This window comes from Apostichopus japonicus, chromosome 15 (assembly GCF_037975245.1).
Source record: "Apostichopus japonicus isolate 1M-3 chromosome 15, ASM3797524v1, whole genome shotgun sequence".
In the NCBI taxonomy this organism is placed as follows: Eukaryota; Metazoa; Echinodermata; class Holothuroidea; order Aspidochirotida; family Stichopodidae; genus Apostichopus; species Apostichopus japonicus.
Genome location: NC_092575.1, coordinates 3,190,376 through 3,203,424, shown reverse-complemented (window position 1 = coordinate 3,203,424; position 13,049 = coordinate 3,190,376). Strand labels below are relative to the sequence as shown.

General features: G+C 39.0%; 1 protein-coding gene across 1 annotated transcript; it reads right to left on the bottom strand.

Annotated features, from left to right (window-relative positions):
* Positions 1-3,718: 3,718 nt before the first annotated feature.
* LOC139981060 (uncharacterized) lies at positions 3,719-8,824 on the bottom strand. The gene is made up of 4 exons (XM_071993204.1): positions 8,389-8,824; positions 7,205-7,549; positions 6,126-6,316; positions 3,719-5,311 (listed from the first exon to the last, which is right to left on the bottom strand). Exons 1-4 carry the CDS (start codon positions 8,765-8,767, stop codon positions 4,415-4,417), a joined length of 1,812 nt encoding a protein of 603 aa, XP_071849305.1. The 5' UTR covers positions 8,768-8,824; the 3' UTR covers positions 3,719-4,414.
* Between the last annotated feature and the right edge of the window lie 4,225 nt (positions 8,825-13,049).

Below are 13,049 nucleotides of genomic sequence, written 5' to 3'. Positions count from 1 at the left end.
CACTTGCAAGCAACGGATAGTTAACTTTTTGAAGATGGCAGCACGCTGTTCGGGGCGAGTCTTCAATGCCTTTAAAGGAAAGACAGTGTTCATCGACAAGTATTCCATGGGTAGGGGGTTTAGTTGGCTTCCTAACCCTTTGAAGTCACGTAACTAATTATCATACCTTCTTGTCCAAGAGATTTCAAGACGGACTGAAAGTTAAGCATCCCTTAGTAAGGTAATCATACTCAGTATCGAGAGAATGTAGCGAGATGATTAATTACATAAGTTTAGCGATTTATCATCCAGGTTGCTATGTTACTCGGTGGAATTGAAATCAGATGTTGGTTAGGAAAACACAAGACAATACAAATTTCATGAAAAAGGGATTATTTGTCATTGTGAGAGAGATTCTATTTGTCTCAAGTATATCGGAAAGTTGTTTATACATACATTAGAAAACATTGAAAGTGTCTATGTGCTTCTATAATTGTGAAGAAGAAAAAGAAAAAAACCATGTAAAATAAATTTGGTTGTGTATCGGAAAAAGACCCAAGTAGGAAAAAATACTCTTGAATTCCATTACAATGACGAATTCTCCAACGTAATTCATTGAAATGTTCTAACAGATTGGACATACCCCACCTTGCGTACCCATAGTAACATATTCTTCGCACCCAAAATACAAAACAGAAAGAGACGTCCTGAACCTACAAATAAAATTACAAAACTGAAATGACATGGGAAAAAATCGATTCCCTAAACTTCGACAATTTTAACAGAACGACAGAAGCAAGAAATGCAACCATACCCGTATCAAAATGTCAAGATCACATACAACTTAAAGAAAATGAAAGTGGTTGCATTTAACTTATTCGTGCCACAAACAGAAGACGTATACAGTAGCTTCAAGTTATCTTGTACCTTTAGCAATCCCTCAAAATTAAATCATAATTGATTGTTTTTAAACCGCCAGTTCACAGAACTTCACACTTCTAAATACACCAGTCTATGTACATCGTTACAAATATAATTCTTCAAGTACTCTTCGATATGTCGTACATTATCTTTAGCTACTTTTTTTTTTTTTTTTGGTAGCTGCTTCTCGCATTTCTAAGAATGGCATATCTCCGCATTAAAATAGATTTTGTTCAAACTGTTTGGCTAGCTTTTTTTATTTTCCTAATAGTGTCAAAAAACGACATTGTTACTTTTCCAAATAAAGCAACGACATTTTAAGCCTAGGGCTACAATATTTAATAGAAGTGCCTAGCCTACTGTACATTACAAACTTTGGACAAAATGCACCTTAAGTCTGGGGCAACATGAACAACTCAACTCCCGCATTGACATGCTAATATACATTACCTATTGTGTCATATTATGTGAATCAACGATTATATGAGATAATATATATCCATACAAATATGTAATAAACATACAACAGCATAATCGTAAATTACGTATCTTACTGACGATGTTAGATAGTCATCAATAGTTATATTGTTAACACACATTTACTACATAGTAAAGATATACGATATAATGATTATCTTAAAGTCAATGTCCTTAAGTATGGTACTACAACAGTATTGTGTGATACAATGTGAATAAGGATAACTTCATAGCAGTGACCGTAAGGACGTTGCTTCTGAAATGAAACTCAACAATCCGACTTAAATCATGACTATATTTCTCTAAAAAAACTGAGTTTTAAAATTCAAAATGTGAATATAATAAATGTAGTGTCTGTTTAATGCATAAAAGGATCATTTTGGAAGAATGCCAAAGTAGACACAACTGGCAATTATTTTTGAGAGAAAACCTTTTACTTCCAAATAATTTTATATTTAATTAAATAATAGTAAGGACTGCATTTGAACCACATTTCAAGTTATTCATACGATGCAAACATCACAACCAACTGAATCTATGTATTCCGTGGAAGTGACATCACAGGACATTTCATATTTTTGTACTTTTCAAAGAATACTTAACAATAAAAACAAAAATATTTTGTTAACATTTTTGGCCTCAATATGTGTCATTGTTCTTTCTTTCTGCATCTCATAATTAGATATTCCATTTAGAGTCATGTCTGTTTAAACTCTTACATGTATAACCATTTGTACGTAAGGTCAACTCCAGTGACCTCTGAGGTGAGAATTAAAGAAGCATTTTCATTCGATCTGGATGAAAATATTTTCAATGCCCTAGCTCATAATAATAATAAAGTTAAAAAACTTCAAAATTTTCTCATTGCTTCTCAAATTATGATTATTATATTGATATGAAAAAGTGTGTGACAGACAGTATTTTCATGAATTGTTCATGTAACTATCAATGGGTTTGATTTGCCCAATTTCAATTTTATTTTGAATCATAACTTGTACCAGCAGGCTCGGTGAAAAATATTGTTTGCAAAATTTTGGACAAACACTTCAATTTTCTGATGTCTAAATAATTCACATCAAGAAACAATTCAAAACTACTTTTAAAACTTTGTGGCTTTAAAAAATTTAAAAATATGCTCTTTGGATACACCAAAAAGATAAGCAATGTGTAAAAATTATGCTAAAATGTTCAATGTTAAAATGATGAAGTCCATTAACACACAATATGGTGAAATGCCTCAAAATATTGATAAAATTGTTTAAAAAATATTCCTTTGGTTAGATATCTGTATTATACAAGAATTGATAATTGGAAGAAATTCAACGCTAATGTACTTTTTCGTCAATGAAAGCACTCCAATGCCGTGAAACCAATTGCAAAGGCACAAATGCGCTAGAAATAAAACATCCAAATGAATGAATGGTAATCGTACGAGAGTCATTTTGCTTTAATATCCCTGAGCTTCGAAAACACTAGGGTGGAGGAACCAACAACTCTTCTCCAGTTTTTAAGTTTAAACCCAGACTAACATCTCAAAATTTGTAAAAACTGTAATCGGTGAAAACTCGCGTTTATTATCGCCCATTTTGTTTCTTCTCCTTTGCCAATAGAAAGCAAACCCGGCCATCACGAATACCCTACTTTACAATGCTAGTGATGAACAACTCAAAATTTCTTTCCTTTTTCATTTTCCGTGGTAGATATGGATATTTGCCGATAGGATATTCGCAAATATTGAAATTTTCAGATCTACCATCTTCTTAAGCATTATTTTCACTACCAACATTTATTTTAAGTTAACCCTTGAAAATATGCATAGGGAAACAAACAAAAATTAAATGACAACAAAGAAAAATATGTCCACTCTTAGTGGTACACTATGACATCACAATGACAAATATCAGTCACTTTTTAAAACTATACATATTTTCACTAACAGCACATTAATTCCTTATCTTTATGGGACTTTTCAAGACAAGCATCTCTATTATTTTAGGGTAAATTATACAACAGGTTGGGTTCGCTTCTACGCTGTACCACAAGCTTCTCGACTCTGAAAATAATCTTTCCACCGTGAAACTTTTCAACTGGACATGGCCCTAAGTTGATAACACTTCTGAATTATCAGGCTTTTCCCCATTTTATCTCTAATCCATCTTAATTTATACATCAAAATTGTCCATAGCCTTTCCAGATGAAAAGGTGGGCCCTTCACTTTTTCTTTTGTTTTTCCATAATGAAAAGCTATTGAGTCTAGTGACGAGGTCTATCAAAAACAACACAAAAACCATTGACTGTCCTGTTGTTTCTTTCTTTCTTTGGCAAAAAAAGAATATTTTACACACTCATTACCCACTTCATCATAGTGATGACCCAGCTCTGCAAACTATTCTTTGACAAAAGAAACTTGCGAGTCACCACGGCAGGTACATAGCACTCAAAACCCAAGCTGTAACGCCCTAGCAGTCACTGGGGTTGGTTTTATTAGTTTGGGTCAAACCTGCAGTTTAATAATGCCACATGTAGTCTGCCTTTACAATGAAACTCTTGACACAGTACTTGAAAGTCTTGTGGAAGCGATGCCAACGTCAGAATTCATTTTGAGTCGATCGATTAGCGTGACCGATATCTTTTCACACGATTTCCCAATGCCCGATTTAAATTGGTCGAGCGAAAAAGGCAATTTACAACCTGGTGCTAAGATCTGTAAAGTTATTTCATTTTCTAAACCACCACGTCTTATCACTTATCGATGCACAAATCAATTCTAGGTTTCTCTGTCAACTTTGGTGCGTGAAGACATCTGTGACGTCGATAAAAAGTTTGAAATTTCAAAATGAAAACGAGGGTGATACCAATCTCGATCACTGCGGATAAAAAACGAGCACCGATTCGGGGAAGTGCAAACCTAGGGTGAGACAATGCTCACCAAAAAATGCCCAAACTGATTATAAAAACAAAATATTTAAAAAAAAATTAAAAATACCTTGCAGGTAGAGAGAGGTATATTTGAAAGATGCGGTGGGCTGAATCCCGCTCATCGTATTCTGCACGACCGTCTGCTCTTTGGGATTGTCAGAGCGGCTGCCTGGATTCTGGGTGACCGTCGAACGGACTTTCTTCTACTCGGAGACGGAGTCATCAATTCCACGTTTTCCGAGTTGGGACTGTTTTCGGACGGCAGAGGAGGTGAGAGGACAGGTTTTTCTTGCCTCTTCTGAAAATGGTTAATACAATCTGCGCCGGCAGAACAAGGAGACACATCAATGTCAGAGCTGCTGCTGTCTGGGGAACGGCCCGCTTGGATGCTGTCCCGTCTTCTATCGCCATCGTCCAGTTTCAACTTCTTCGGCGTTTCGTCCTCGCGGCCACCGTCCAGGGCTCTCTTCTCGCCCACTCTTGGCCGTGGGTACATGATCTTGTTCATGGTCACCTTTGAACCCGAGCTCTTTGAACTTGAACTCGAGTGTCTCGCCCTGGCTTGCACTTCCCGCACTCCGTTCTTCACCTTGCTGCAGCTACACGTCTTCACCCTGGGTACCTGATGCAGGGAGTTCGTGTGCCACCCTAGGTCGCTGTCGATCCAGTACGGGAAGCGATAGTCGGTCCCCCTTCTCTTGTCTTTGCCCTTGCAGTAGTCCATGTTGTAGTTCTCCAAGGACGAGAGCTTGGGACAGGCCTGTCGCCGCCTGAGAGGTGGCTTGACCAGACTGACCTCTTCAGGGTGAGGGCCTTTCATCCTAAGACCGGCCTTTGCCCAATCCCTGACCGAGTCGAGTTCCAGCCGGTCGTCCTCGTCGTCGAGCATCTCCGGGATCTCAAAGAAGCAGGTGATCACGGTGATGTTGTCGGCTCTCAGCATGCGGAAGTTCCAGAGGTCCATCCCCCTCTTGACCAGTTTGTGAGAGATGGTTTCCTTCATGAGGCCACCGGTCTATAAATAGATGAGACAAAGAATGTCATGTCATCAGCCTGATACAATCATATAAACTAGGCTAGGATACATGAAAGTGTGGTAGGTCTTGGTTATGTATTGATGTTTGCCTGATACAAACGTATAAAGTAGGCTAGGCTAAGCTACATACAGACTAGGTTACGGTTATCACAGCACATCTGTGAAAGAAATGATGAAAAGAAGCCAACCTTGACAGAATCAGTGTTACACACGTCAGTGAGAGTCTCTATTCAACTCAGAGAATATAGGGAGTCTGATTCCTGTGTTGAGTAGAGTTACCCATCCAAGCCTTTTCCCGAGACCCTAATACTGACTTGAATTTTTTAGGTTGCTTGCATGTCATAAACTACAGGGTGGCAACACTTTCTGAAAATTTCCTTTATGCCATATTCACTGCAAAAACTGTATTAGTTATAGAACCATAAAGCATACCATACCATGAAGCAAAATGATAAACCCAATACAAATCAGTCTTTCATCAACTTCATACATTTCAGCTGATTCCATGGGTAAGATATTTGTCTTATTTCTTACTCAAAATAGAGATAATACAATACCTCAATCTACAAATTCGTTTAAATACAGAAATTAAATACAGAAAACCAGCTATCCAACAATAAAAGTATTCCTTAAAAAACAAAACAAAAAGAACATTCTAAGAAAAGACCAGACAACGGCAACTAATGGCGGCAGCTCAAATTTCAGCACACACAAGTTGCTTTCACAGCTTTACGTGGTGATATGACGTTGGATTGGCTTAACAAAAAATATATTTGGACGAATTATGCAATACCTTGCTCAAACGATGCACATTGTACTGATCGACCATACTGACACAATCGTAGACGCTGGCGACATTCCAGAGGCCATCCGAGGCTAGGATGAGGAAGCGTTCGCTTTTTGGGTCGATTGTGTGATGCCAGATCTCTGGGTCAGGTGACACAATGTACTCGCAGCTATCAAAGTTGTAACTCCACAGATCTCCTGTAAAATTAGAGAATGTCCGTGGTAAGAGCTGGTTGTTCACCAACAATGTATTGAACTAAAATGTTGGCCATTTTGGCAAAAATTAATTTAACCAATTTTATCAAAACCTGTCAAGTACTGCTCATAAAAAGATTGGAGCTGATACAAAGTTATCACAGCCTACTCACTGTTTCGTTTTGGAAAGGATTTTGTTTTTCCAATTGTAGTTTTGTACTATATCAGTAACATAGTCAACACACACACGCACAAACTGTTTATTTGTTTGAGATACCCTCAGGAACAAACTTTCTTAGTTTGATTTTTGGTTACATGCAAGTCTGCTGGTATCATATGCCGACTGTGTGTGATAAATGTATCCTTCCATGCCTTTATTGATTTCTAAGAAGACTATAAATGAGTAGCTTGCAGACCTGAGACCAATCGGTAATTTTCTATGTTATAACTGAATTCAGTATTTCCTTTTTGGTAGAAATAAGTACTTTACTTTGTCAGTTAACCTTACTGCACATCTCAAAGGGGGCAGGATCTCTTTGCACCTAACTGTTATTCATCATTTTCACTGACTGCGCAATCAAATCACACACGGTATAAACAAGATAAATCAATGTTTGAGATTCTGAGGCAAATTTTTTTTTCATGATGTTTGTCAGGGAATAATTTATCCAGTATTGCATCGCAAAGATGCTTTGCAAAATGGTCAAATTGCTATACAAGTTCAAAGATTTATATGAGTTTTAACCCATTTATACAAGACAAAAGTCAGAGACTTCAAACTTGCTACACAAAATTTGAACCTGAAAGCCGTCAGAATTACCTCACAAAGGAATTACCTCACAAAGTAGGGACCAAAACAACGCACCGCGTAAGAAAACAAACAACACTTGCCTAATGATCTAGAGACAGCCAAGAATGGGATTTCAAACTTGGTGGTGCTTCTCCTTAGAGGACCCTGGTGGTCATTCTTGGTCCTGGTCCAAACGACTCGGTCTACACCCGACTTCTTTTGGACTTTCCCGCCAGCATTGTGTATGCGATCCAGTTCCCTAGGCAACGATGGTTTATGGTCCCTGGTCAATACGTCAGCCTCGACGCCCTTGCTCGTTTGACGGCCGATGGCGATTCTGGAATCTCCGACGTGGGCGATGTACATGTCGCTGCCACAAATTATAGCCATACTCACTGTTGTCCCGGCAGTACTGGCATATCCACTGGCAGTCTTGGGCCAAAATGCTGTGCAGAAGAAGACATGGGAAACAATTTAACAAGGCCACTAGAAGGATAAAGAATTTGTAGACACAAAGAAAGTCTTTATGCAAAAAAAGTCAGTTTAAAGAATCTACTTGTGTGTCCTGTTAGTATAACCAACCAACAATGTCAGCAACTTGCATCCTGACCAGATCAAACCACTGGGAAAAGAAGCATTTGAAACTGCTTTTCATTTTTCAAACTTACTTTACCTGTTTATTAAAAGGATAAACCTGGGATGAATTTATTTCCCAATACAAGGGAACATATATCCTGGGGAAGGGTACAGCCCAATATGTAATACATAACTAGATTAACGGTAACTGCTTCGATCACTACAGTAGGCAGTGGCCAGATTAACCAAACAACTACCACAGTACCAGATGTTAGATTCAGGTTTGCTTTTTTTATAGATTGACAATGCTTGCGAATGAAATCATCTCCAGCTTGATCGTGTCACCCAAGGTCTCTTACTTTAAGAACACATCTATGGCTAGCCATAGGTAAGCTAGACCTGTCTGTCATTGTCGGGTGCATGTAATTTGTAAGCAGATCCTACCACTGATAGTGTAACAATGTAGGCCAAGGCTAGCGATTATAATGGTATAGGCCGAGGTACAGATGTGTATGATTACGTTTCTAATCTTTGTAGCGTTAACTTAAGAGTTCAGTATATTTTAGTTTCTGTATGTATTACAAAATTAATATATCCACTGGCATTAGGCTAGTACTAATAGGCCTAAGTTAACGCTGTAACAGCAACAGTGTCACTATCACTATCAGCACCTGGGGACAACACATTTTCAATGACAGAGTTAACTTACGACGAACTTTCCACATTTCAGACTGAGTGAAATGAAAGCCTTGTCTTATCGCTTTCATGACCTCTTCCTTATTTCGAGAGAAAAATCCGTTCTGCTGTTTGATGTTTTCCCAAAGGTGATCTCTGGCATACATTGCTGCTTGATCACCGCCATGGCCATCGAACACACACAAGCAAGCGTAGTCGGCATCATCTTTTCGGTCAAAGGAAACCAAAATCCTATCTTCTTGGTACTTTCTACCACCCATTGTAGAGTCACTAGAGATTCTCAACCCCATAGTCCTCTTCTTTTTAGGTGCATTTTTCTGAGGACTTGAAACGATACGATACTGTTCTTGGTCCATGGTTGTTATAGGTGTGTAGCCGCTAATATGTGGCATGGTCTGTAGTGTTGTAGGTTGTGTAGCTGATGTACAGTCCACTGAGTTATCGCGCGTCGTTGTTTCTTTCGTTTCGCGGTATTCCAGTGATCTTTCACCCTTGAAAATAGGAGGATCGTGCTGTGACTTGTTCGCTTAGAAAGAATTTCATTGGTCACTGAGTATGACGTAGCTTTGAGCGCGCACTTCCGGGTTTTGAATACGAAAAGTTATTCTGTAATGTGTAACACCATAGACTGATACAGTGATAGAGTTCGATAGAATATAACAAAACTGAACCGGAGTGGAGTGGTTGAGAAACCTGTGCTTTCGATACTAAGTTAAGCCCTTTATTTCCCACACGGAAACAATAGCAGCAGGTTAGTTATAAACAACAGAATACTGGGTGTACTACTGTATATGCAAAATTACTGCGATAACCGCTGATCCAGGCAGTTCCTGTGAAGTTACAGGATGGATTGGGGGCCTATTCAATCTCACGTGCCAACCGTGCAACAGTCCCCACTTCTGATTACTGAAATGCCACCAGTAGAAGTTGGGGGGGGGGGGGGTGTGGGGAGTCTTGAGAATCCAACCCACCCATCCCGACACACACATGCACTGACAAACAACATAACTGGAAAAAATATGAAATTGGAAATTTATAAAGCAGTAGGCCTACCACCGGGAGAGAAAATATGCTTTAAAAGTGGAATAAATGAGAAGTGAAGACTAAAAATGTCTGATTACACTTACGACCAGACCACCTTTAGAATACCCGCGCATTGTTCTTCGTTGTTCTTGTTGAGATATATATGGCCCAACTGAGTGTAGTGTAACAAATGCGCACAAATAACGCAGGTTCCTTGATGAGAAAACTATATTTTCGGTCCGAAAAATCCAAGTTCAGCTCTGCAAAGCGAAAATATTTCAATTAAGTATGTACCAATGGTCCGTAGAATTGGGAATCGCGAAAGTCCGAAGGTACAGATCGCGCGGATATCTTTGCAGTAAGATCTCCACCGCGTTAACTGTACAGAACATCCAGATCATCGAAATATACATAATATATTCCGTTAATTTCAATAATTTCGGTTAAATTTCGATCGTTAGCGAAGACTAGACATGAGAATTGAAAGTGACGGATATGAGGTGATATCAATCAACGAACCGAGTAGCAAATTTTTGAAAACTTGGGACTGAGCCTCTCAACCATCTACGTCCACCCGGTCGTCCCTCATCCCCCCCCCCCACCCCACCATTCACCACATTATGACCTATCAATATATAGTGTTATCCAATCATCAGTGTGATTAATCGTGAGTCAAGTACTCCGCCTATAGTTGGATAGGGTGTCCGCATATAAAGCGGAAGGACCGGGTTCGAAACCCGGCGGAGGCTGGAATTATTTTCACTGTTCTGGATTTTCCAACTCACTACAATCTCAATGATGTATTATATATATATATATATATATATATATATATATATATATATATAAACTAGCACCATCTTTCTTACTTCCCGCACAAAGAAAGGAAATTCTTTTTGTTGCAACAATCCTGATTGGTAAAAATGTTTTCTTTCCCAAAGTTATAATTCGAAAAACCGATGAAAAGTAATATTTTGTGTATTTTTCGTGCTTGGAAAGTCTCTCCTTGGGTTAATATCATGTTACAGTGACTTGCGTGTATGTTATTGCGCATTATCGATAAATATTTATTGATTATATATGCCTCAGACATTGACTTAATTTTGGGAAATGTTCTTCACATGGGAAATCCGTGAAATGTTTCGGAAACATAGAATATCTTGTTAATTGAAATATCGACGTGAGATGTGAGCCTCACCTACAAAGGAACTGTCCAGTCATAATAGGTGATGCATTAAGATTGACTTATTTTGAAACCGGTGATGTGGCATAGCGCCCTCGATTAATCTGTCGCATTTACACAACGTTATTTGACGTGCATTAAACCAATGACTGGCTTTTGATATACTCAGTCTAGGGGGCCCTACACGTGTAAACAGTCGGAATGCCCAACCCCCCAGTAATTTTCTTCAGCTTATTTCAGCACCGTCCCCAACTTCTCTGTGTCTGGGTCCCTGTTTTTAATATGCTATAGTTTTGTTGTCCTCTTAGAATTATGTACAACTGACAACCATGTCTAGAACTGCCGCAGCAAAACACAAGTAATTGAATTCTCTGAGTTCCCTTCATCTGTTCATTCTTATCAGATACGATTTTAATTTGCAGGTGTTGTTCCTAAAGAAATATCAGCTTCTAACAGTATGTTTTATCTGGCCTGCTCTTCACTTTCCAGAATACTGTATACTTTCACATGCATGAAAATGCTGAAGAGGAAATCCACAGCTGTAAAGTAACACTGTGAAATACCATGACATAATTTGACAAACATAGGAAAAATTTTGGAACCCTCGTCTGCACCCGACGTTTGTACTTTGAAATCTCGCAAAGTGAACTGAAATTGGATCTTCAAACATACTTTTCTCTTTTCACCAGGCCAGTAGCCAGAACCCATATATTTTACTGGGGAGATGGGCTGGGTAGGGGGACTGGGAGGGATGAGGAGGCTGGAGTAAAAATGTTGGCTATTGTCCGTCCTTAGGAGGGGTCAAATTGACTGGATGGCTCTTACATGTGAGAAGTTTGTTTGGGTAAGGTTGTTAGAACTACAAGATGTTGCTATCAATACCATCAGTTTAATCATATATATTTGTTTTATCATTTGGAAAACAGTATACTTTTCTAGTGGAAAGTTCCCCCTCCCCACCCAACCCCCGGTAGCTACGACCATTAAGTCTTACTCGAGAGCAGCTGGGATTCTCTCTTTCATTAGAGCATATAGAGGTAAATGTGTTTACCTTACAAAAAGAAATACACACTAATGCCTCAGGCTGATGTTTAAGTTTTTCTGTACACGAAGTAAAGTTAACCGCGCACTTTTCCAAAGTCATAACATCGTAACATGGTGACGTGCTCTAGAGTCTGTCCACTAACCAATCAGGAGCTGTAATACTTCCTGCTCTTATGAAATTAACTCGTACATAGTCAATACATGGTACGTTACATTACTACATTATAAGGGTCAAAATTACATCACACTATACATATATATATATATCGGATTATGCATAGCAATTATTTCATATGGACGCATGTTTAAATTTTCAGGGTTAACATTGAGAAGTGAGTATGTATCCACAAAGCTAAACTACGCATGGAGTGCTTGCCTTCCTTTGCCCATACAATTACCGGAATACATTCACTTTCCAGCTAAGTAGCAATTTCTGCCCCAAGAGGAGGTCCACCATAGGACTATATAAAAAGAAGCAAGTGGTCACAGGGGAACATGGTCAAAATACATTTTACAGTTACATAATTCAACAATATTTTACTACGATGGGGGTAGAGAGTATACGTTCATGGGTACAAACCCTCTCCCCACCCATGTATCCCACTACTTAGCCGTATCTCTCTGCACGGCTGTATAAAGAACGTCAGCATAGCCCCAGCTCTCCCATACCTCCACCACCCAACCCCACCACCAACATTGTCAATTTTCAAGTACATAGCCACATCATACATGATAATTTTACGCAAGTTTAGCATGCTGACAATGGGGTTGGGGTGTAAGGATTTGTGGGGGGGGGGCGGTGGCGATGCGGTGGGTGAGAAAGGGTAGTGTCGGAAGAGAGTGTGAAGGGCATTGGCAACCATTTAAAATACACATCTTACGCCGCTGAATTCTCAGACCAGGGAGGTGCTTCACCTTGCAGTTCAACACTATACATCACGCGCATGCTCAGACGGTCTGTAATCAGACGGTCATTCACCGTCTGCGCGTGTGCAACATGTAATGCTTTGATTTTAATTTCCTTTCATTGTTTTATCTTGTTATATCTTCAATTAAACTATTTGTCAGGACCGAAAGCAAATCTCTAACTATATGATGTGGCCTCACTTCCCAAACGACAAAGAGTCTGCATGGTTAATAAAATACGTAATAAACAGATTGATTTAATCATAATTCTATTTCCTCTATAATTGTTCCCGCTATCTTGTAAAATGGAAATTCAAGCGCCCTACTCGGTGCAATGTACTTAAGTTACCTTTATATTAATAGCTTTGTTTGGTGAAAATTACCAAAGCAGTAATAGACATATGAATTTATCAGTGGGTTTGCCCAGGAAGAGGGGCCAGGGACAGGGAAAACGTCAGTTGGGGGGGGGGGTATACTTAACATTCAGTCCGGGAAAAGTTACACCACTTCTCCGGGCC

Bases quoted from the DNA above. Each gene is read 5' to 3' on its own strand.
- LOC139981060 (XM_071993204.1), bottom strand. From the start codon at position 8,767: ATGCCACATATTAGCGGCTACACACCTATAACAACCATGGACCAAGAA. The intron at 7,550-8,388 runs GTAAGTTAACTC...TCTTCTGCACAG, and splicing joins TGAAATGTGGAAAGTTCGTC to CATTTTGGCCCAAGACTGCC. The intron at 5,312-6,125 runs GTATTGCATAAT...ATCTATTTATAG, and splicing joins ATGTGCATCGTTTGAGCAAG to ACCGGTGGCCTCATGAAGGA.